The following is a 23,340-nucleotide window of genomic DNA, read 5'->3' as shown; positions in this document are numbered from 1 at the left end:
TCTCTGCCTCTCTGTCTACTTGTGATCTACTTGTGATCTCTCTCTGTGAAATAAATAAATAAAATCTTTAAAAAAAAAAAAATACTTTAATCCATAGAGCTAAAAGTCACAGGTGTCACAAAGTCAAATCTCTTCCTGGGATAAGTAGGTAAGGTGAATGTTAAAAGCTGCAGAAAAGAAAATAATAAGGAAGACAAATGGGAGAGAGTACAAGGCCTTTCTAGAAGCATTCAAATTCACTTAAATAATAAATCATGCTAACCAAAACCAAAACACACCTTTGAGCTTATTTTGTCCTAGAACTGCCAGTTTAGGATTCTGATGAATAATTTCCCTTTTGTGTCACCTTAACAGTTATTTCCAGATCCAAAATGAAAGGACACAGGCGGGTACCTGGGTGGCTCAGTGGTTAAAGCCTCTGCCTGCGGCTCAGGTCATGATCCCAGGGTCCTGGGATCAAGCCTCACATCAGGCTCTCTGCTCAGCAGGGAGCCTGCCTCCTTCTCCTCTCTCTTTGCCTGCCTCTCTGCCTACTTCTGATCTTTCTGTCAAATAAATAAAAAAATCTTTAAAAAAAAAAAAGAAAAAGGACACAGGCAATAATATTCAACTTTGCCTTCATTAAAACTCACCTTGTGCTTTTTAGCACACCCATGTAAAGAAAACAGTAGAAAACTCCAGTAGGTTGCCTAAATTCCAGTAAGTTAATGATATGTCCAATTTAGCCCACGCCAAAAAGAAACGGAGGGATGAATGGAGGAAGGAGGAAGGGAAGAAGAAAGAGTTTTCTCAATCTTATTTCCTAAATTTAAGTCTGCCAGCACTTACTTGGATTTTTTAGTAGTGCAGTCAGCTCTCTCATCACCTGGATAAGGTAAATTCCTTGATCTCTGCCCTGGCAGTTCTGTGTCCTCATGGGTGTCTTCATTGACTAATTCATTGGATTTCTGATGCATGCCTTCCTTGGAATTCACAGTTGGTAGTTCATCCGACTCCGTACTTTTATTTCTCCCTGTAGTCTTTTGTTCAAGATAACTATGAGCTATCTCTGTATTTAAAACAAAACAAAAACAAATGATATGTGAAATGTCATAGCTACATATTAAATCATTCAGATGAAAGTTTTTGTGGAAATAGGTGCTCTCATAGCTTTAAACATGTACTTACTATTCTTACTCCTACTATAATCAACTAAGCATGTACAGTATAGTTTTTCCACTTCTGGTAGGTACTCAGGGCAATGGTTTACAACCTTGACTGCAGGTTGAAATAACCTGAGGAGTTTCTGGAAATTCTTAGTCCAGAACACATCTTATATTAATTAAATCAAGATCTGTCAGAGTGTCCAAATAACTCCAGCATAAAATTAAAGCTGAGAAACACAGGTGTAGGAACATTATTTTCTAGATTCCAAAAAATAGGATACAATAAGTTAATAATTATAGGGAAGTGATAATATGCATGCAACTCTGGTATCAGACTGCCTGGGTTAGAATTTCAGCTTTGCCAAGGGCGTAACTTTGGTCAAGTTAACTTACCCATGCAAGCCTAAGTTTCTTTTTTGTAAAATGAGAACATAGTCACACTTTTGCTTGAGTTATTTTGATGCAAAGTACTTGGCCTAGTGTTTGGCACATCAGTAAATGTTAGATATTATTTTTATCATCAGAATATTAAAATTAACACAATATAGGCATTATTTTTAACTCCCATTTTTATCAGATATATATTATACATTAGAAAATCTATTTTGTAAAGCCTGGCTATCTCATAAAAGTTATTTTAAGCTGTAACTAATAAATAATAGCTATTTCAAAGGAAAAGTATATCTGATGATTTAGTGAAATTTTTGGAAGTAAACGACACACACACACAAGTACCTAAAATAAACTCCCTTACCAGTAAATCACACCAACAGACAAATACTGATTGTAACAAATACTTTATTATTTCCAGCATCATTAATGTTTGAACTTTAAAAAGCAGGTGAATCTCACCTGTCTGTTGATGATGCCTTTTCCAACCTGTCAAACTTAAAATCCTTTTAAGAAGAAAAGCAGAGGACATAGGGTTTTTTTTTTTTAAATTTATTTATTTATTTATTTGACAGACAGAGATCACAAGTAGGCAGAGAGGCAGGCAGAAAGAGAGGGTGAAGCAGGCTCCCCGCTGAGCAGAGAGCCAGATGCGGGGCTCGATCCTAGGACCCTGGGATCATGACCGGAGCTGAAGGCAGAGGCTTTAACGCACTGAGCCACCCTGGCGCCCCAAGGACAGTAGTTTTAGAATAAAAACAAAATACGGGCACTTATAAATAAGTGATCTTTCACAAAGTATTCATTCCTTAAGGAGAAATCCTTTGCCTGTAGATATGCTAAAGTTAGGTGTGACCAGTTATAAACTCCAAGTCCTGGACATGATCATGGTGGCTGAAGCTAAATTAGAAACCACTTGTTTTTAGCAAATTCCTCTCAATTTCATTTTGTTTGAGTAAACAAATAGGGAGAATGTGCTATCATAATTATATACTGTAAGCTATGAAATTTCAACATCATATTGTTTTGGTTTAAACTCTAACAATTCCAGGTATCTGAGGATTATTTGTTGGTTTTTGACATTTCAAAATGTCTACATCGTGTGCTTCAGACATTCATCATGCTACTTTTTTTTTTTTTTTAAGATTTTATTTTTATTTATTTGACAGAGAGAGTAAGAGAGCACAAGCAGGGGGAGCAGAGAGGGAGTGAAAAGCAGACTCCCTGCTGAGCAGAAAGCCCGATGTGGACTCATCTGAGGACCCTGGGATCATGACCTGAGCTGAAGGCAGACATTTAACCACCCAGGGGCCCATCATGCTAACTTTTCTACAAGAGGCGGGTATTAGTAGAATGGAAACTCCAAAATCTAAATTAGGGAATTTTATAAATGGACATTAAAGAATACCACTATATCATCAATAAACCATGCTTTCTAACACTACCATGTAACTTTAAAAGTATGGTTGACCCTTGAACACATGGCTCTGAACTGCACAGTTCCACTTACCCATGAATTTTTTTCGATAAGTACAGTAGAGTAGTATAAAGGTATTTTTTCTTATGATTTTCTTAGCGACATTTTCTTTCCCTAGCTTACGTTATTGTAAGAATGCATATAACATGCAAAATACATGTTAATCGACTATATTACTGGTAAGTCTTTTCCGCTATTTAATAGTTACATTTTGGGGGAGTCAACAGTTATATGTGAATTTTTGACCTAGGGTTGATGCCCCTAACTCCCAGATTGTTCAAGGATCAATCGTAACGAAAATGTAAGATAATTAAAAGTAGTTACTGATAGCAATATCAAAATAACAAAACTTGTGCCCAGGAATATATCAGAAAGTTACTATTAAGGCCTATATTATTCTCCAGTTTATGAGGTACAAAGATTCCCCAAAAGGTAAAAACATGAGCCATGGAGCACTTGCAGCTATAAAAATTCCCCAGTGTTTTATGACAATACCATACCAACTGCTTCAGAATCTTAAGTCTTGACTCTCTGATCTGTTTCCCATCACATACATTACCATTATCTTACCACTACATACATCTTGTCCCATATTTTTACCTCTCTATTTCTGGGTCTAGTTCAGCATCTTTCTGCTTTCAGTTTTTTATTTCTAACCTCCTAGTGTTTACTCTCCTCCATCCCTGGTATCTATACTTGCTATCTGCTTAATATATTTATAGCACTCTTCCTTATTTCAGCTTATCAGATGTCAAGTTTTAAGATCTGCTGAGCTCTTGGTAAATCAGTGCCTTTTCACCTGGAACTGTCCAATCTTCCTCAAACTCAGAGCAGATGTGTGACCTTCCCAATAAAAGGACTCTTTATAGATCCCTCCTGGATTATAGTAATTATAATCCCTTACAGTATTATTGAAATAAACTCAGCAAGTCCTAATGTACTTCTGGATTTGAAGTCAAAATGTTTGATATTTTTGAAGAACCCCATACTGTGTGGCTTGGCTCTGATTAATTCTAGATCTTCCTAATCTTGCTCTGTACTAAAAGCTTTTAGATTCTCAACTGTAACTGTCTACACTTGGAGCCTCCTCTGCAAATTAATATCTATACTCTTCTACTAAGAATTTAATTTTATTTTAAGGCAACAAGGCTGATGTATAAAATTTTTCTTTCGTCTATGTTCTTGACCAACTATCATAGTAAATGTTGCTTAAATCCTCTCTCAATGCTTTTCTACTCTACCATGTTGCATTATCCTATATCAAAATTCAACCTCTGTATAGAAAATTTGACCCCTCGGGGCACCTGGGTGGCTCAGTGGGTTAAGCCTCTGCCTTTGGCTCAGGTCATGATCTCAGGGTCCTGGAATCGAGCCCCACATCAGGCTCTCTGCTTGGTGGGGAGTCTGCTTCCTCCTCTCTCTCTGCCTGCCTCTCTGCCTACTTGTGATCTCTCTCTCTCTGTGTCAAATAAATAAATAAAATATTAAAAAAAAAAAAGAAAACTTGACCCCTCTAATTAACCTATTTATTCATTAATTTAATAATCCATGGAAAACCTCCAATGTGATATGCTGGATGAAATTATTGGGAAAAACAAAGACAAGTGGGAAATGACTCTCCCTTCAAGGACTCTATAGTACAGTGAGGAAGGCAAACTGGTCTAATGATTTGAATACAATATAAAAGGACTCTACTAGAGCTATAGAGACCAAATATAAGACATGTTAGACATAGTGATGCTCAACTAGAAGACTCTGGGAAGATTTCACAAAGACATTTGTTATAATAAAAGACAAGTAGGGATATGGAAAGCCATCAACCACCAAAGGGTTCAAGTTAGATGATATAAAGAAAAAGTTGACAGACTGTAAGAATAAGAGAACGGGGGGGGGGAGAAGCATGGATACAGAAAAGGAATAGCTTTTGGAAAAACGAAACATTTCTTGTATGTCTTTCTTGCAATGACAAGATGTTATAGTGAGGGAGTTAAAATCTTTAAAGATGTGGCTCATCTGGGAATGGATTAACGAAACAGATTGATGGTGAAGGTACTTGGAGAAGAAAAAAATCAAGGAATCAAGGTACTAAGTGTCACCTATTAAGACACGGAAATCATTCAGAAAAAAAAAGGCAAGAAAAGAAAGGAGAAATGAGAGTCCAGACTTCACTGACTGCATGAACATGCTGAAGACAGAGACAGGTGAGAGAGCTGAGAGGAACTGATTGTAAGTCTTTTTTTTTCAGTCTTTTTTTTTTTTTCTGAATTACCACAAAAATTTTTAATTTTTTTTCAGTCTTATAAAAAAGTTGCAAAAACAGTACAAAGAATTCCTTTATACTGGACGAAGGCACCCAGATTCTCCAGATGTTAACATTTTACCACATTTGCTTTATTATTCATTCTCTCCAACTCTACCTACCTGCCCATCTACACATGTACTTTTTCCCATAACACTTGAGAGTAACTTACAGGCATGATGTACTTTTGACTTTTCAAGTCAGAATTTAAGAAACTGCTATACCATATTGCATTTTGCCAAGTTTTCTTTACCCTTTTCAAAGCCTGACTTAAATTCAGTTTCTGAGTTAGTACTGTCTCCAATCAATAGAAGATGATATCACTTACTGACTCTACCTCAATCTTCAGTTGTCTTCCCTAAACTCTCCAGCCCAGAAGAAAGGCCATTCATTATGAAGTGATAAGTGGGTGACGCTACTAAAAGCTTCAGTTGAGCTATTCGGATTGCCCCATCACCTGAGGGTGATGCATAGAAAGGCACTGCATATAGAAATATAAGTATCTAAGGCAATACAGTGCAACAAAAAGGGACGTTATAGGTCTGTTTTGCACAACAGTCAATTAGAAAGATAAATGTTTAAAAGAAAAAATCATATTCACTTCTGATTCAAACTCTTATCTCTAGGCAGATGAAAGCTTAAAACTAAAATTATCCTATTAATTCCTCTCTTCCACATGGTTTAAATGGAAACTCTATAACTTTCTTTAGTAATCTGCTTCAGCGTTTAATCAATGTCCTTGTTAACTGTTCTATCATTATGATGAACATAATTAATACTATTTAAATACATTTCTCCATATGGACTTAGAGAATAAATTATCAATCTCTTCTTCATACTTCATAAGATGCTGAAGTCTTTCTTTCCTAAGAGTTAAACGACAGGGAATTTTTATAACTACTATCAATTCCTTTATTTACTTTATTTGCTCTTCTGTGAGCACACTATATTACTGGACATGAGAAAATGACTACTTCAAACCAAATATATTTCCTAAATTTTGCTATTAATATCACTACCATATAAACTTATCCTATGGCCATTTGAAAATTATGTTACAGAGGATCACTACTAGGTATTCCTCAAATTGCTGTTGTTTGTTAAAGACAGTTTATTCATCTGGGCAAAATGGGTGGATTTCATTAAGATTTGGGGGGAATGTTAATACTTAATACATGTGCCTGGCTACCTGCAACATATATTTGAAGACCTTATGTCACTCCAGTGACTTTCATGCTGTTTCCAATGGATGATTTTCACGATCTAACAAATTCTCTTTATTTCTGGAGGTATTAGTATCGTCAACTCTCTCAATGCTAGCATTGCTATTAAATTCTCAATTCCTTATTCTAAAAAAATTGACAATATTATACCATTTCCTACTCTAGGAAAGAAATCTCTAAGATCCCCCTTGAGTTCGATTCTCTAGACAACTGTACATTAGTTAATGTATAATACACTCAGTTAAACTGATGCTACTCAACAAATCATGACTCATGGCCAAAAATAACTGTTATTTCCCAACTACTACACAGAAGGGAGGAGGTGGCTAGAATCAAATAGGGATTCTTAAAGGCTGGGAAATTCTGTTCTGTCTGGCTTTGTAAATAGTTTGTGACAACTGGTATCTGTGTAAACGGATTTGATGGTCCCCTGGGGGGGTCAATACTGTTTACAGAGCTGTTTCTTCAGAGTGGTTGAGCTAGAATTGTCTCTAGGGATCCCTACCAGGGTTACTCAGAATAGCAACATGCCAGCTACCTGAGAGCTCAGGAACAGAAAAGAAAAAAGGCAATAGAAATATTATAAGCAAGTATATTCAAAGAAATGGATCTCTTGCACCTTCAGATGCAGGTGTTACTTAGGGAAATTTATACCTGACATGAACCATAAAGGAGGCAATCTGCTAATGTGCTCTCTTGATGCTTGCTCACATAATTGGTCCCACTGCTTTAAACACTTTTTTTGGAGAGGACAGATGATTACTTATACTATAGCATGTAATTTTATAAATTTAAAAAGAACAAAAATCTCATGCTTATTGCTTCTTTCTTCTGTATACTGTCCATTACCACCATATGTAACAACATCAAAATGACATGACACTAAATAAGACTGTAAATAAGTCTTTTGCTACTAAATAAGACTGTAAAATTGATGTAATGATGTAATTAATATGGTAGCCCCATATTTTAAACAAAAGATGTTGTCTTTTTTCAATGGTTAAGGATTTCTCTAAGTGAACATTAGTTTCAACATAATCAGAACAAAAGTATCAGTTAGTGGCTCCAAATAACTTCTACCAATCCCTTAAGTAAGTTAAATGTAGGTTATCTGTGTGTGTGTGCGTGTGTGTGTGTGTACAAATACTATTTATTTCCTTTACTAAATAATGCTGTTTCCTTTTTTATGCAGAGAAGGGTTAGTTTTCCACACAGATGCATACAAGTGCTTTCCTGCTCCCCACCAAACATAAAAGAAAAAGACATCAGAAAATTGGGCCATATCAAAGTGGTCTCACCTACTATGAGTGCGTACAAGAGAAAAGGTTAGACCCTCCAAGTAGAACACTGGTGTATTTAGATCTTCCAAGCAAAACCACAGTGCATGAGCTAAAGACAAACGGCAGGGTTTAAATTCTGGCTCCACCACATGGCTGTATGACCTTTAGCAAATTACTTCCCTACCAATAAAAGTATATAATAACAGCACCTATCTCAAAAGGTTGTTATAATGATTAAATTATTTAAATTATATAATCTCTTGGAAAAGTGTCAGCACAGAGTACACACTCAATAAATGTTAGCTATTGTTATCTGCAAAATTCTGCTTGGCTAAAAGCAAAAGTCTTTTTTTTTTTTTTAAGCAAAAGATTTTTAAATTAAAATACAAAAAGAATAAATAAAATATAATTTTAAATTTCTTATTAAAATATCCAAAGACATGGATATAAAAATAAATATAATGCTAGCTCATTGGATGAGAAATATACAATATAATGAGAAAATATTTAATGAGGTTAAAACTTATAGTTAACACCTACTGATTTAACAAAGCACATATCAGATTATAAAACTAGTAAGTTACAGGAGTAATAGGACTTTGAAATTTAGAAATCCTGACACTAGGAAAAGATCCTGAAAGAAAACTCATTGTACAGAAAGAAAATTCAACAGTATATTTCTGTAGATTCAATCCCATAGCAAGAAAATAAGAAATTTTGGGTGCCTGGATGGCTCAGTGGGTTAAAGCCCCTGCCTTCAGCTCAGGTCATGGTCTCAGGGTTATGGGATCGAGCCCCGCATCAGACTCTCTGCTCAGCAGGGAGCCTGCTTCCTCCTCTCTCTCTGCCTGCTTCTCTGCCTACTTGTGATCTTTGCCTGTCAAATAAATGAATAAAATCCTTAAAAAAAATAGTGGTTTAAACATACATTTAAAAAAAATGAGAAATTTAAATAGCCTGTTTCTGCAACACAACTTAAGCATTCACTATATTGGCACAATATTAGATATAATCAGGACTATAGCTAGTAGTGCACAGGCAGTTATCCTTCAGAAATTCTAACTTGGGAGTCACAAGAAATTAGATAACTTCTGGATCTCTCTGGCTTAAAAAAATGCAAATCTGTCAAACTGTATACTCTCTCAGGTTTTAATATAATTTGGCTTGAGCAGCAATACGAAGTAAAAGGAAGTATAACTTTCATTTTTCATTGGTCTACATAAACACTGCCCACATTTCAAGTGCTCATAGCCACACACAGCCAGTGGCTACCATGTTGGAAAGCACAGATACAAAGTCTTATGTAGTTCTATTAAGGGTGTAATATATATAATGAGAAGTCAAAAACATATCAGGGGCAGAGGCAGCATATAGCTATCGGATTTTGAAGTAAGAGTTTACAAAGGTTTATAAAGTCGGAAAATCACGACACCTGCCAATATCACATAATTTATTCATTTGCACATGAAGGTTCAACATTCAAAATGAGCTACATCTTTTATATTCCTATATGTGGTTACATATTTAGAATAAATATCAAAAAGAATTGGTGAGGTTGAGGTTATTTCATCTTTGATTAAGACAACTGATGACTTATTTCAAATTATCCACTGGCTAGAGCCTGAAAATTATTTTACTGGAATTTTGTTATTTGTTTTATTATGAAAAGGCTATTTTAAGTGGTGATACTATACCAAATTTTAAAAAGTGTTTGCTTTATCAAGTCCAAATAGTCAAAAGCACATCAAAATTCACTCTATTGGAGAAGAGATCAGATTTCTGTGTAAGAACTAAATTCTATTACAATGTTTCAGATTCTAAATTTTAACATCCTTCACTGTGTGAAAACCATGAACACAGTATAATAGTGTAATCTCCTAAAGCTTAGGCTACCTAATTAACTTATGAACATATCACATAAATTAAAGCTCTGTAAACTTGTACCATCTTATTGAAACCACTGCAAATACTATCTAGGTTGAAATAATTGTGAAAACTGTCCTAAAATTTTATTAATTAACACAAGTGGTATTTATCCCTTTTTTGCCTCAATGATATGAATTATTTTGCTACCTACTATACATTTCTAACCCTTTCGGTCTTTCTAAATTTTTGTTATAAGAATAATTTATATAAAGCAATAAAAAATATGAACAAACTAGGTTAAGTCTTAAATTTTCACAACTACAAGTAAAATAGGTTTCATAATTTCCTAGTTTTTGTTTGTTAAGTATGAACACATACCTACTGTCCATGAATTCAACAATTTCATAAAACACTTACAGATGCTAACTTTTCCAATAACCAAAACAGATTTTCTTCACTTGTGCCTTTCATTTTATTTAAGAGCATTTTTAAACTTGAAAAACAAAACAGAAGAATCACCCGTCAGACACTAAGTGGAAATCACTGAAACACAATGTTAGTTCTAATGGATGGATGATTGTGTTTGGTCTTTTGAAACTTTGAAGTATAGGTAAGTCTTGATCACACAAATTAATAAATCCTAAAGCTGGAGTTAACAATAACCATTACACCCAAATTCTGCAGCTTAGCCCAGCCAATTTTTCAAAAGGTCAGGTTGTGAACTGGAGAAGATCAGGGAGGTCCACCGCATAGCTTTGTTGCCAGGCATCTCTCGTCTGGATTGTTGCAGGCATTTATTAGTATTCGTCAGCAGACTCAACAGAGCAAACAAGAAATTCAAGCACGAATAATAAAATGAAATGCTGCTATATAACCCTTTGTCATTCAGCAAATATGGGACTTTTTAGCTACATTGTTCCTAAACCTGGGTTACTACTTTAATTTTTCTCCACAGTGCTGACTGAATGAGTATGCATGTGTGTTAAATGCAGAGCTCCCCTAACAACTGCAGGACTGCCATTTAATCTGTTGGTAGATGGACCATTTCCTGTGGGAACCCTAGCTATGATTTCCAGATCCACCAAATAAATCTCAGATTAAGATTCCAAATGAAACCTGCCTTTGGCAGATAAAAAATGTCAAGATGGATATAAACAGTAAAATTATAAATTATCTAGGTGTTGCATGACAAACCAATGTTCAATTTTTTTTGTTGACATGTGCCCAGATATCAAAACTATATGAGACATTCATCAAATGTCACACTTTCATAATATTGGAGGCATCATTAAAACTGTTTGACTAAGGACCTCAAAGTGTTTAAGCAGTAGCTCAAAAGTATATTTGTGCAAAGTAGAAGAATAAATTTACATATCAGCAGCAGCTCATAAGGGATGGGTAAATATTCTGTTTATCTCTCATTGTAATTCAGGTTACTTTAAATACAAGGTTTTAGGAAATCATTATACTCTATATGGCATCATTACATAACTTTCTATGCAAATGATGTGTTTTATTCAAATTTACCATTTGTTTCTCTAGGAAAACAAAACAAAACAAAACAAAACAAAACCCAAAGCATGAAAGGAAAAGGTAGGGGACTCCCATTTCATCAGTCAACCATGACTACTGTAGTAGTGCCCTGTTAGTCAGTTATACTATAGTGTCATCAGCCCCATACCAGAGTTAACATTCGTAACTTTAAAAAGAAGAAAAAAAAAAAAAGGCACTAAATATCTAAGCAAAAAAAAAAAAAAAGCTCGAGAAAAGTAAAAAAAAAATTATATTTTCATTGCAAATGACTTAAGGAAGAAGAGACTTCAAAAAAAAAAAAAAACCTAATAAAAGACCAATACAGAACATCTTAGAGAGCAAATAGCCTATTAAAAATGCAGAGGAAGTCTCTATGGCATTCTCAGGGGATCAAGTATTGGCTTTTTAATGAAAATTTTGTTTTATATTTGGTCTTCTTACCTGGACTAATGCAGCCTGTCCTGGTCTATACTCTATACTAGTTGACTACAATATATGGACACTGAAGATTTCTAAAAGGAAACAGATTTGCTAAAACGAAATCATTACTTAACTTTACACACTTAAAAACGATTGTGTAAAAGGCTTCAGTGACTCCAAATTTGCAACATTTGATTTTTAAACAAAAATTCAAAAATATCTAATCTACTTAAAATAGGAATTCTTTCCATAAATTCATTAATCTGTGGAAAGAATCCAGAATACTCTATACTCCATATTCCAAATGCTTATACACAAGCCTGATACTAAAGATTATGTGTTTGTTCTATCTTTCCTACCATATTTCCCCTAATACATATTGTTGGTTCAAGAAAACTAATGCTTAATAAAACCTATCTATCCTAATCTGATCAATATTAATCTGAAAATTTTGAATGGGGGGAGAAATAAAAAAGATATTAAAGAAAGAAATCAGGTGTATCTTGCCTAATTTTTATTTATTTATTTATTTATTTATGTTTAATGCTTGTAGCAAGAATTACTATCAAACTCTACTCATTAGGCCAGAGACCCTTGTGGAATTAGTGAAAGACGGGACAGTACGTAGCACACTACCTACACTTCCCAGTTCATCGGCCAACCAGAGGCCTCAACTCTAAGCTCTAATAATGTGCATGTGCTCAATTTTTATTATATTTCTATACTAAAATCGCTCAAAATCCATAAACATTACTGTGTTTTGGCATGTCAAATTATCCTAGGTACAGCCAATGGAGCGACATTAAAAAAGAGAATTTAATTTTAATTTTAAAAATGCTTAATTAGCAAAAACTAATATACTCTGTATCTATTTAACAAGTATAATTATATAATAATATATAATTCAATATGAAATGATCACTTTTAATTTTTCACCCATTAGCAGCATCCTGATTGTAAAGTACCAGAAAGTTTCCATATATAAAGACTAGACTCTCAAAAATGAAAAATGAAAGTCAAACAGGATTTTTTAAAAATAATTATTTTAATTTACATCTTATTAGCACAGTTTTACTCTTTGGCAAATAATTATTGAATTTACCCCAAAGCTACAAATTAGAATATTTTTAATTAGTCATTTAGACTATGAAATTTCAAAATTTTGTGGCCTGATTTGTTGTTTGCTTTTCATATTCCCTGAGAAAAAACAAAAAACACAAAAGGCAAAATCGCAAAGAAAACCTGCATCTGAAACTACTCCCCAAAAGATAATAATGTCCCATATGGTAGGTTGTTCTGAATTACACACACACACACACACACACACACACACACACACAGTTGGAGTATTTAGTGACCCCCCAATTTTTTATTCAATTACCAGATTTATTGATAACCAAAACTAGTGAGTAAATGTAGTCACATCAGTGCTACTCTATAAATAGCCAGTCAACCTGGACCCACTGTGTAAATGGCTATAATTTCAGTCTATACACCAATGTGTATTGATTCAGATCTCCAAAATCAACAAAATGCCAATGTACACCCAGGACTTTATAATGATCACACTAAAGGTGAAAAATACAGCCACTAGGAAGACCACAATGGTTATCTTAAATACGATAAGCTAAAATCTTAATTTCTAAAAAAAAAATTAAAGATTCAGTAACATTGTATTAAGATACGTGTTGTAACTGTGTGTTCCAAAAAGTCCTTTAGCATGAAAGGGCCGTAACCAGAAATCAATGAGGATTTTTATCAAAGATCTCAGAATCTTAAGGATGGAGAATTTAAAACAAAGCAAAAAACTTTTGAAAAATTCAGGTAATTTTTTCTATTTCAAAAAAAATTCATAGTTTCATGGCCACAAATAAATCTGATAGTACTTACACATAAAAGTAGAGTTGGATTTCCTTAAATCAAAGAAATAGTTACAAGTTGTACAAAGAGAGGATCATACCAATAGTACAGAAATAATGGGGGAGAATGAAACTTACTAAAAAAAAGAAATTTACCACTCTTTGTGCTTAATCTTAATAATTATCATTTTTAAAAATGAAGGACCAAAGGTGTAATGAGAATTCCACATGAAGAGTATTGCCTGAACTGATTTAAAACACTTGAATAAAAACAAAACAAAACAAAATAAAAGATGAGACTTCCACCATCCCGCAAACTTTTTCCCTTATTCAGAATTTATAGGTAGGTTCAATTGTAGCAAATGTTCCACTACAGTGGGGATGTTGATGGTGGGAAAGGTCGCGCGTGTGTGTGTGTGTGTGTGTATATGTGTGTGTGTGTGTTGGGGGATAGAGGGATAAGGAGTAAGGGGTATAGTGGGAACTCTGCATTTTCCTCTCAATTTTGTTGCGAACCTAAAACTCCTCTACAAAATAAAGTCTATTTAAAAACTGCAAAAAAATAAAGGAAAAAAATACAACTTAAGGCATAAATTCGCAAGTGTGAATAATTCATATCATAAGCAGTGAATCTCAAAATACCATACGTAACCTTATAACCAGTTAGAAAACTTAAGTTGCTCTTGTAAACGTTTTTTTTTATTCCGTTTTTCAATGGAGGCCAATACTAGTTAATGGAATCATTCATATCAAACTTAAAAATAAAGACACAAAGAATCACATTTATTTAAATAAAGTTATTTAAAATAAGAGAAAAAAAAATTTTTTATGGAAGAGTAGAGCCTCAATCATTCTTTTAAGAGTAGCCTTAGCATTTCCTCTGTAAATGAATCAGTCCTTGTTGACCAGCTGTCAGTTGTCCTAAAACCACTCTTCGAAAATATTCTAGATGGTCATGTGTGGGAAGCTACCACACTCTACTACCTTAGGTCCTACAGAGTTAAGTAATAAATTTAATCAGACCAAGAACATGTTCTTTTTTAACTCTTCTACAGCACATTTGCCAAAAGGAAACGGAAGGTACATTGTGTGGTGCCACTAGTCTGAAGATTTTTATTGCAATTCGGATTTCAATAGAGACAAAATTAGACTCAACCCTAAATGAAGATTATTGATTTTATATTCTATTCTAACAAACATAAACATAGCAATACAAGCTATGCTGCTTTGAAAAATCAAGTTTCTAGTGGTATTGTGGACATGATATTTGAAAAGAATATTTTTATAAAACTAATAATAACTATTTCAAATACCACTGTTTCTGTTTCTTAATAGTTGTGAAATTTTTTAATAGATCTACCTTTGACAGCTGGGTAGAATAACAATGAAAACAATTACCACCATTTATTTAGGTCCTGTTAAGTATGTTATCAATCTTTTTTTTTTTTAAGCATCTGTAAAAAACCATCACCATCACACTGGTGAAAATAATCATTCTGGTACGTGAAATACGGATTAGATAAATTAATCTTTTTCAGGTGTTGTTGTAGCGCTTTTACATACATAATCCCTAATCTCCAAAACAGTCCTAAAGAAATCACCTCCCTATTCCATACACAGGAAAACTCAGGCTTAAAATTATGAAATTTTTGCTCAAGTCTAGGAGGTAGCAAGTGGAAGATCAAAAACCTGAAACCCAGCTCTGTCTAGCTCCAAAATTTGTGTTCCTTCTCCTTTTAACATTTTATTGAAATTATTAAACACACTGGTTCTCCATAAAATTTACCTTCTGCTATGAAACAAACAAAAACATGTAATACTTTTTAAGGAAAATATGTCATTACTTAATAGAAAGCCAATTATTAAACATAATTCAAGTTCTGTAATTTAACAAGGAATGATTATCTAGATTTTAAAACTCTGAGTTTCAAATAGTGTCTAATCATATTGCCTAGGAATCTCATTTTTTTTTCCTACCAGCTACTTTGCTGGTAGAAATGGATGGCCATTCTATGCAACTCACCATTTTCTTCTTCTCTGCTTTAAAAAGAAAGTTTATGAAAATGATGTGAGATTCTATACTCATATTTAAGTCACAATGATCAGACATTTAAAATCATGCTAGATGTTCTTCTATAGTATTTCTAAAGATGTCTCCCTTTATAAAATACTTACAAATCACGCAATAGTTTTAGTATAATTCAATTACAGAACAACAGATGGACAAAAGGTAAAAAGAATACGTACTTTGTGAAAAGACAGAAAGATAGATGAACCAATAATAAAAGAGGCTGATCGTGACACACAGGTTCCAAGTGCCAAGCAAAAATAAACAGTATTGTGACTCAATAAGAAACTAACAAATCACTGACAAGTTACCTTTTGCTGGGTTTTACTTGTTTATTTTGCTTAGTAGAGAAACCATCAGAATCATGGATATAAAAGATAATTGTTAGCCTAATTCTAAAGTAAAGAGGACAGTTGCTTTTTACTTAAATTCAGTAAGTTAAGATTTTTAAAAATTTGCTGGCCTCCAGTAAACTACAATATGAAAGGACTCGAAGCACTTCTAGCAGTGGCTTTTTATCTCAAGTTTCAAATGACAAAGTTTCCACAACAATTTAGAATCATGTTGGTTTTGTAAGCTTAAAAGAAAATAGTTTAAAAACACATGATTCATATCTAAATTGAGATAATACATATAAGTAAAAATAACTATGCATAAACTACATATTAAATACAATTACCTAAAATAGTAAACCTAAAAATCATATTGAAGAAACCTGTAAAATTCAAAGGTTTTTGTCTGAAGCTTCTTCAAGCTATATGATTCTTACCATTTCTTGCCTTCATTTGGTAAGAAATATTTAAAATACAGTAGACTTAATATTTAATTTGGGTAGGCACAGTAACCTTTTTTAACCTTTCTTAGGGAACACTGACCCCTAAAGGTTTTAAATTTAAATAAGTTTCACCATATTCTAAATTTAAATGGCGTCCAGATTTTTCCCGATATTATTATAGATACGTATCCTTATGGCAGACAAGTTTGTTTATAAATATGTAAGCTATTTTCCATGGACTGTTGTGCACTCTAAATATTAAACAACTAAACCATGTGTCTGCTAATTGAATAAAAAACAACAAAATGTAATAAGAAACATCCAGAAATTTATCATACTTTTCCAAAAAGTTACAAAGATTTCTGACTCTCGTGCCTTTTTTCTAACATAGTTAAGTAAATAAATAAGTAAATGCTTAAAAGGGTGCAACAACCAATCAAAAGAATCACATAACAACTCACTCTAGGGGGCAAACTTTACATACATCCTTTGATTTTAACATTCCATTTTTTTTTCTTCCTGAAAAAGCAGAAACAAGAAAAACCCTGACAAACAGAAAGTTTTCACAAAAGGGCAAGACCTCATTTATTTCTTAAGAAACCAGAAGACGTTACCAATGCTCACTTGGCAACACATGCTGATTCACTCACGCGTTGCTTCCAACAACACCAAACATCCTCCACCTGGACACGTTCTGTAGATGCCCTCACCCATTCTACCTACCAACCACAGCTTTATATTTTCTAAACTGTCAATACTGACAAAAACAGTAAACGGTTTCATCTGTTCACATTATATACCGCATCAACTGGCATGTCAAATATTTCAGCAATGTTTCTACAATAGAGCTAGGAAAAGAAGATATACTGTAGCATTCCTTATAATAAAAAGAATAAGGTAACATGAAGACATATCGGTGTAATACAAGTTTTTAGTTGGCTCCATTTCTTTAAAAAAAAAACAAGTAAAATAATATTAAATAAAATAACTAATTACCCAAGCAGACTATGAATACTAGTTTAAGAAACAGCTTTGAAGCAATCTGTGCTTTATAACTCCTGTGAATCTTAATGTCAAGGCAATGACCATGTTAGATTTTAAATATATCAATTATATCACAAAATTCAAAAGACATTATATTTACCTATTTAATTTTATTCCTCAGTAATGTTTCATTAATAGGCCTTTATATAAAGGAATGCCTTATTCCTATTTCTGATGTTAAAAAAAAAAAACTGTAAAAATGCAAATTTTCTTAATGATGTTTCAGTCACATCTATTGTGGTCTGTGCCTTCTGCAAACTATTTATGAATCTATATCTTTAGCCCTAAAACCTTCCTTTCTGTAGGTGTCCTACAGCTTTAGCAGTTCCCTTCCTTAACTTCTTTCCTGGTTATTCTATACTTATGAAAAGTATTCCCTCCACAGTCTGTAGCTTTAGATATAGTAAAAATAATTCCTTTCGTTCCGTAGAGATCCTTTTGTCTATAATGTGAACAACATGACTTCCACAGCAATGTGACCTCTGAATAGGGAACAAAAATAACAGGGGCATCATTATTTACTTCCTCTTTCCTTATTATTGTACATAAATTGAGTAAACTGCTTTGAGCCCTTGAAAAGAAGAATGTTTCTTGTTTATTTGCATAAATGAATAAAAACAGCTACCAAAAATTAGTTCCCTGCTTCACACCAGCACAAACTTGAATATAAAGAAAACAGATGGAAATTAAGTGTCATAAAGCCCATTCACTAAAACCATAAACTTTGAATTAAATACCTATAACTACCTCACCCAGATATTACTTGTTATTACTTTGTACGCAATTCAATCAGCTACCTGGATTCTAAAATCATAACAAACAGTCTAGAGAAAGCTTGTTAATGGTAGGTAGAAACTGCAAAAAAAATTTGTACATGTGGAAATCAAAAACAAGTGCAGAAATCAGAAAAAATTATACTCAGAAAGCAGAGCATCTTCCTATAATTCAAAGGAATATGTAACTATTAACATATATAATAAAATGGTAATAGAATAGTACCCCAAAATGGTCTTTAACCTTCTGAAAATGGTAACTGTGTGGTTGATATATGGTGGAAGAAGACCCCTGTTGGGGGAGGGGAATCAAAAAAGGGAGACATGTCTGCATGTTTCAGTAATAATCTAATTTTTAATAGAAAATTAAGAGGAAATAAAAACAATGTACACAGAGCTTTAACTACATGCAACACTATATTCAGAATAATCGTTTCCTAGGGATTCCAGATTTGCAATATTTTACTATAAGAGATCTCAGTTAAAAAATCTAACATTAAAAAAAAAACTAACATTTTTTAAACCTCTCTCTTTATGGCTCTCTATATTGCTCTTTAGGGAGACAGCTGTGCCTTACCAGCCTGCCCTGCTTACCTATGTGTGTGTCTGTCTGTCTTCTGTCTGTCCGTCTGTCTATCTATCTATCATCTCTCTTTGCTTTTCAGACCGTCTTTCAGTCTGTGTGTCTTTTAAACTGTGTTTCATCTCTGGCTGTTCTCTCCCTTTGCCTGTGCATCTTCTGTCTCTCTTCTTGTCTGGGATTCTGTCTTCCCGTCTCTCTCTGTCTCTGTCTAGGAGGGTCTTTCTCTGTCTCCATCTGCACATCTCTGCCATGTCTCTGTTGGCTCTACCTCAGGCCCCTTGGGTCCATCTCTCTTCGGGTGTCTCTGAGTGCATTTTTCAGTGCACACCTATCTCCACATGTCTCTGTATCTGAACGTGTCTTGCTCTGTTTCTCTGAGTGCAGCTGTCTTTCTCCACATATATGTGTCTCTTTCTATCTGTGTGCATCTTCATCTTTCACTGTGTGTCTGTCTTTCTGTGTGTGTATGTGTGTTTTCCCTTGTCTCTCTCATTGTATGTCTCTCTTTCTACTGTGTTCTTTTACCCTGCTGTCTCCTCTGTGCATCTCAGTGCGTGTATCCTTGTGTTTGTGCTTCCACATGTGTGTCTGTGCCTCCCTCTTTGACTTTTGTATCTCCCTCCCTGTGTCTATGTCTCTTTGTTTGTGTTTCTTTCTCTGAGGGTGGCCCTCTGTATGCATCTCTATATCAGTCCTTCTCTCAGTCTCCTCTCTCCATCACTTTGTGTGTATGTGTGTTTCTTTCTCTCTCCCTGCGTCTCTGTTTCCCTCTTTCTCTCTCAGTATCTCTTCCTCTGTGTGTTTCTCTTTCTCTGTGTGTTTTTCTTTGTGTCTCTTTTACAGTATGTGGGTCTCTTTGTATATGCCTCCTTCTTTGTATGTGTGTGTGTGTGTGTGTGTGTGTGTGCGCGCACGCGTGCACGCTTGTCTGCCTCCGTCTAATATATTGGTTAGAACAAACACACTTCATTCAGTGCCTTGAACTCGCACAACACCTGGGGTTTGGTATTAATACCTTAAAAGTCCTTACCTTTTGACCAGTCCTCCATTTGTACTTCTGTTCTTGTTTGCTCTGGCAATGTCTCTGGTTTTTGCTCCAAGATTTGAAGCTAAAATAAAGCCAACTCTAGATAAATAAACTTAAAACAATATATCAGAACACAGCTAAACCTTACCTTTGTTTAACAGAGAATTTATAGGATAAATGGTTTTCTAAAACATTTATAATGGGACTATTAACTGTATATTTCAACAGGTGAAATTAAATCTTTTTTCTCAGAGAAAGGTTCTTTCTTTCACACTTACATTTTAGTAAATACAGTTCAGGTTAAGCTTCTAGACATTCTTGTTCCTTTGGTTAGAGAACCATTTATTTTATCTAACTTGAGCTTTTTCTAACTCCAACAATTTAAGAAAAATAAAATGTATACTCTATATGTCATAAACTTCATACCAAAAATTTCAAATTTATTGATTTGAATTTACAATGTATATTTTGAAATGAAACATTTTATACTTATAAAAATAATTTAAGACTACTATTTGAATTTTTTTAAACATAATGACTATTATTCTTATGGAATTATTGATATTTGTCTTGCATTTGTTTTCATAATAAACATGACAAAGGGTATACAAGGGTTTTTTTTTCCCTTGGCATGCTTTTTAAGGAGAATAAAATTTGATTTACCTCACAGCTAGAACTCTGCGTTCTTTTAAAAAGTCCTCAAATAAAGCTGTAGTAAGCTTCTCCTTTTCCAATTTTCTCTAAATATGTTGATCTGGAGTTGGCAATCTTTTTCTAAGTTCCTCATTTACTTTTGGATTAGCTGAAAATATAGGAAGTTATTAATATCAAAGAAATATGTCCCAGTCAATGAAGCCATTTCCCTACATATTGCCCAAAAAGGTTAATAATAATTGCAGTCTTTTAATAAGAGATTCATATAGCAAGACATGTAGAAAATACAGTCTTTAATAACCTCTGGAGTATTTTAAAACATGTCTTACAGGCCTTAATGTGCTTAGTAATATACTATTTAAAACCATAATTTTATCCCTCTGCAATATACAGTCACTCTTCCTCATCATTTACCCAGCTAATGAATGCCAGCAATTAGTAAAATGTAATCCCACTGCACAATCATTTTAATGCTTTTAGCACTCAGAAAAGTAAACACCAAATTAATACTGCTCAAGCCATATCAGATCCTAGTTGGAAGCAAGCAATTATAGTTCAGCTCCTCAGGTGTAATTAAATGATTGAAATGATTTAGTTCCATAAATGCAAGTTAATTCATAAGCAAGCAACAAATATACTGGGAGTAATTACAAGAAACATTGACAGTCTAAGCAGGGCTAATTTTTTATGAGCCTGAGATAGTAAAATGCTGCCCTCTCCTGGACATGTAAGTGAATATCTCAGAGCCAAAAAACAAAACAAAAACTACTTCCCCAAACCTACTACCTTTTAAAAAGCTACTAGAAGAAATAATAAAAACGAATATATCAATCAATTTGATTTCACTCCTTACACAGAAAAATTAACATATAGTTTATACTGTGATCATTTCTGGTTATTAATGCTTTTTCTAATCAAAACTCTGAATATGAGTCCTAAAACATACTAGGCAATTCCTGTTAGGTCTAATGAAACAAAATCGCTCATATATAACACTGACAGGCTACAAGTGAAACTTCTGGTATCCGTCTGAACTGCCAGGCGAATGCCTATATTCTCTCATTGGTAAACCTTAAGTGGACTGTTGCAGATAATAACTCAACTATGGTTTTTATAAGTACTAAAATTTTCATGAAAAATAATCTCTGAAAAATAGAAAACAAAAATACTGTGTGATTATAATTATACATAATGGTCTAAAATTAATTGTTTTTAATGAACGTTAATAATAAAATAAAAACTAGAGAGCTGGTATAATGCCACTAGAAGCACATTTGAAAACAAAGAGTAACAGGTGGTACACAAAATCAAATCATTCCACTTTTACTTAACACCATTCCCAATTTTTTACTTCTGCAGGCTAAAATTCAGAACAAATTCATTCGTACACTACTCAGAAGGATCTTGGCTAAATTTCTCACACTAAACTCTAAGAAGTTTATTTATTATACATTTAAGTTATGTTATAATCAACAAATCTGTGTTAACACATAAGTATTTGAATCACTAAACCCAATCAGAATCATCGCTTTGACTGTCTATAAAATTGAATATATTCTCGGATATTACCAATAGCACAACAAATGCTTACTTCTCTATGAAATGCAAATAATACCTGCAGAGGGTAATGTTTAATACTACCAATATTTTTGTGGAGGGAGGAAGCATCATTGCTCTACTAATACGTTTTCGAATGTGTTAAAATAACCATATTCTAAGTCACATCCTATCTAAACTATAAAAATAAAATAAACCAAAATATTAAAAAGTCCTGCCACTAAGTTTAAAATGTACAGCACATTTTCTTTGCCCTTGATGTCACAGTCTTATTTTTCAATTCTTATCTTGTACACTGTAAGTTAATTGCTTTTGGAAAGTACTTATTATTCATGTAAAAATTAATGTGCCAATGTGTTTAAATCCTCTTAAATGACCATTCATGCATCTTTCTTCTTTAAGTACCAATGAAATCTGTCAAAAGACATCAATGCAAAATGGTCTTAAAGAAAGTTCTAATAGAGATTTTTTTTCTGCTAACACAAGATTTTCATATTCACCAACTTTACTTAAATTCCATTAATTTTTTAAGCTACTTTTAATAAATTCACCAAGTAAAATTTTTAGGCCCCATAGTCTGTCATTTGTGTTCCAGCTGACATTATGAATATTAATAACAGTGTTATCCTGATTAAATAGGCTTCATATGAAATCCCTGTGAATCCTATAGCTCAGACATCTCATTTTTCCAACTCTTTATGAATTTGGATTCAGACATTAAACTGGAAAAATCTTAAAAAACAGATTTAATGGCATATTTGCATATCGTCAAGCAAAAATTAGATGTTCTAGTGATTCAAACAATTACAACTTATATATCTACATATTGTAAAAGGAATAGAAGATTTCTGTAAACATGCAACATATTTTATATTTCTGTTCATTTTAGGACAAAAGATAAGACTAATAAAATACTAATTCCTTTCCTGACCCTCACCTTAAAGGTTTGGTATCAAGAATTTATCTCAATTAAAAATTATATATTTCTGTTAAAACTAGCTGGATGATTTTACAGTAGACACCAGATAAATTAGCCTCCTTAATCAAAATATTAACTTATCAGGGTGCCTGGGTGGCTCAGTGGGTTAAGCCGCTGCCTTCGGCTCGGGTCATGATCTCAGGGTCCTGGGATCGAGTTCCACATCCGGCTCTCTGCTCAGCAGGGAGCCTGCTTCTTCCTCTCTCTCTCTCTCCGCCTGCCTCTCTGCCTACTTGTGATTTCTCTCTGTCAAATATATAAATAAAATCTTAAAAAAAAATTAACTTATCATACCACATACAAAATATAAGTTAACTGCTTTATCATTACTAATGTATACCAGGTTCAAGTAGCACAATAAAAATGATTTCCAACTAGAGTTCATTTA

General features: G+C 33.6%; 1 protein-coding gene and 1 non-coding gene across 6 annotated transcripts in view; both read right to left on the bottom strand.

Annotated features, from left to right (window-relative positions):
- MIPOL1 (mirror-image polydactyly 1) overlaps positions 1-23,340 on the bottom strand; it is a 343,108-nt gene that overhangs the window by 254,760 nt on the left and 65,008 nt on the right. For 4 of the 5 annotated variants that reach the window (XM_013046227.2, XM_004773315.3, XM_013046226.2 and 1 more), the window contains exons 2-4: positions 20,426-20,564; positions 19,766-19,844; positions 829-1,048 (exon numbers count right to left, since the gene is read on the bottom strand). In XM_013046227.2, coding sequence (XP_012901681.1) covers positions 829-1,048; positions 19,766-19,784 — 239 coding nt within the window. In that variant the 5' untranslated portion in view covers positions 19,785-19,844; positions 20,426-20,564. Of the gene's footprint in view, positions 1-828; positions 1,049-15,739; positions 15,762-19,765; positions 19,845-20,425; positions 20,565-23,340 lie in introns of those variants that run through there. The other variant, XM_013046231.2, reaches the window with a different exon arrangement.
- On the bottom strand, positions 12,179-12,331 carry LOC123388392. The gene has a single exon (XR_006602942.1). It is a non-coding gene; the product is annotated as a small nucleolar RNA SNORA62/SNORA6 family (small nucleolar RNA).

This window comes from Mustela putorius, unplaced genomic scaffold, assembly GCF_011764305.1.
Source record: "Mustela putorius furo isolate JIRA1106 unplaced genomic scaffold, ASM1176430v1.1 tig00003898_pilon_pilon_pilon, whole genome shotgun sequence".
NCBI lineage: Eukaryota > Metazoa > Chordata > Mammalia > Carnivora > Mustelidae > Mustela > Mustela putorius.
Note: the sequence above shows the minus strand (reverse complement) of the source record. Positions and strands in the feature narration are given on the sequence as shown.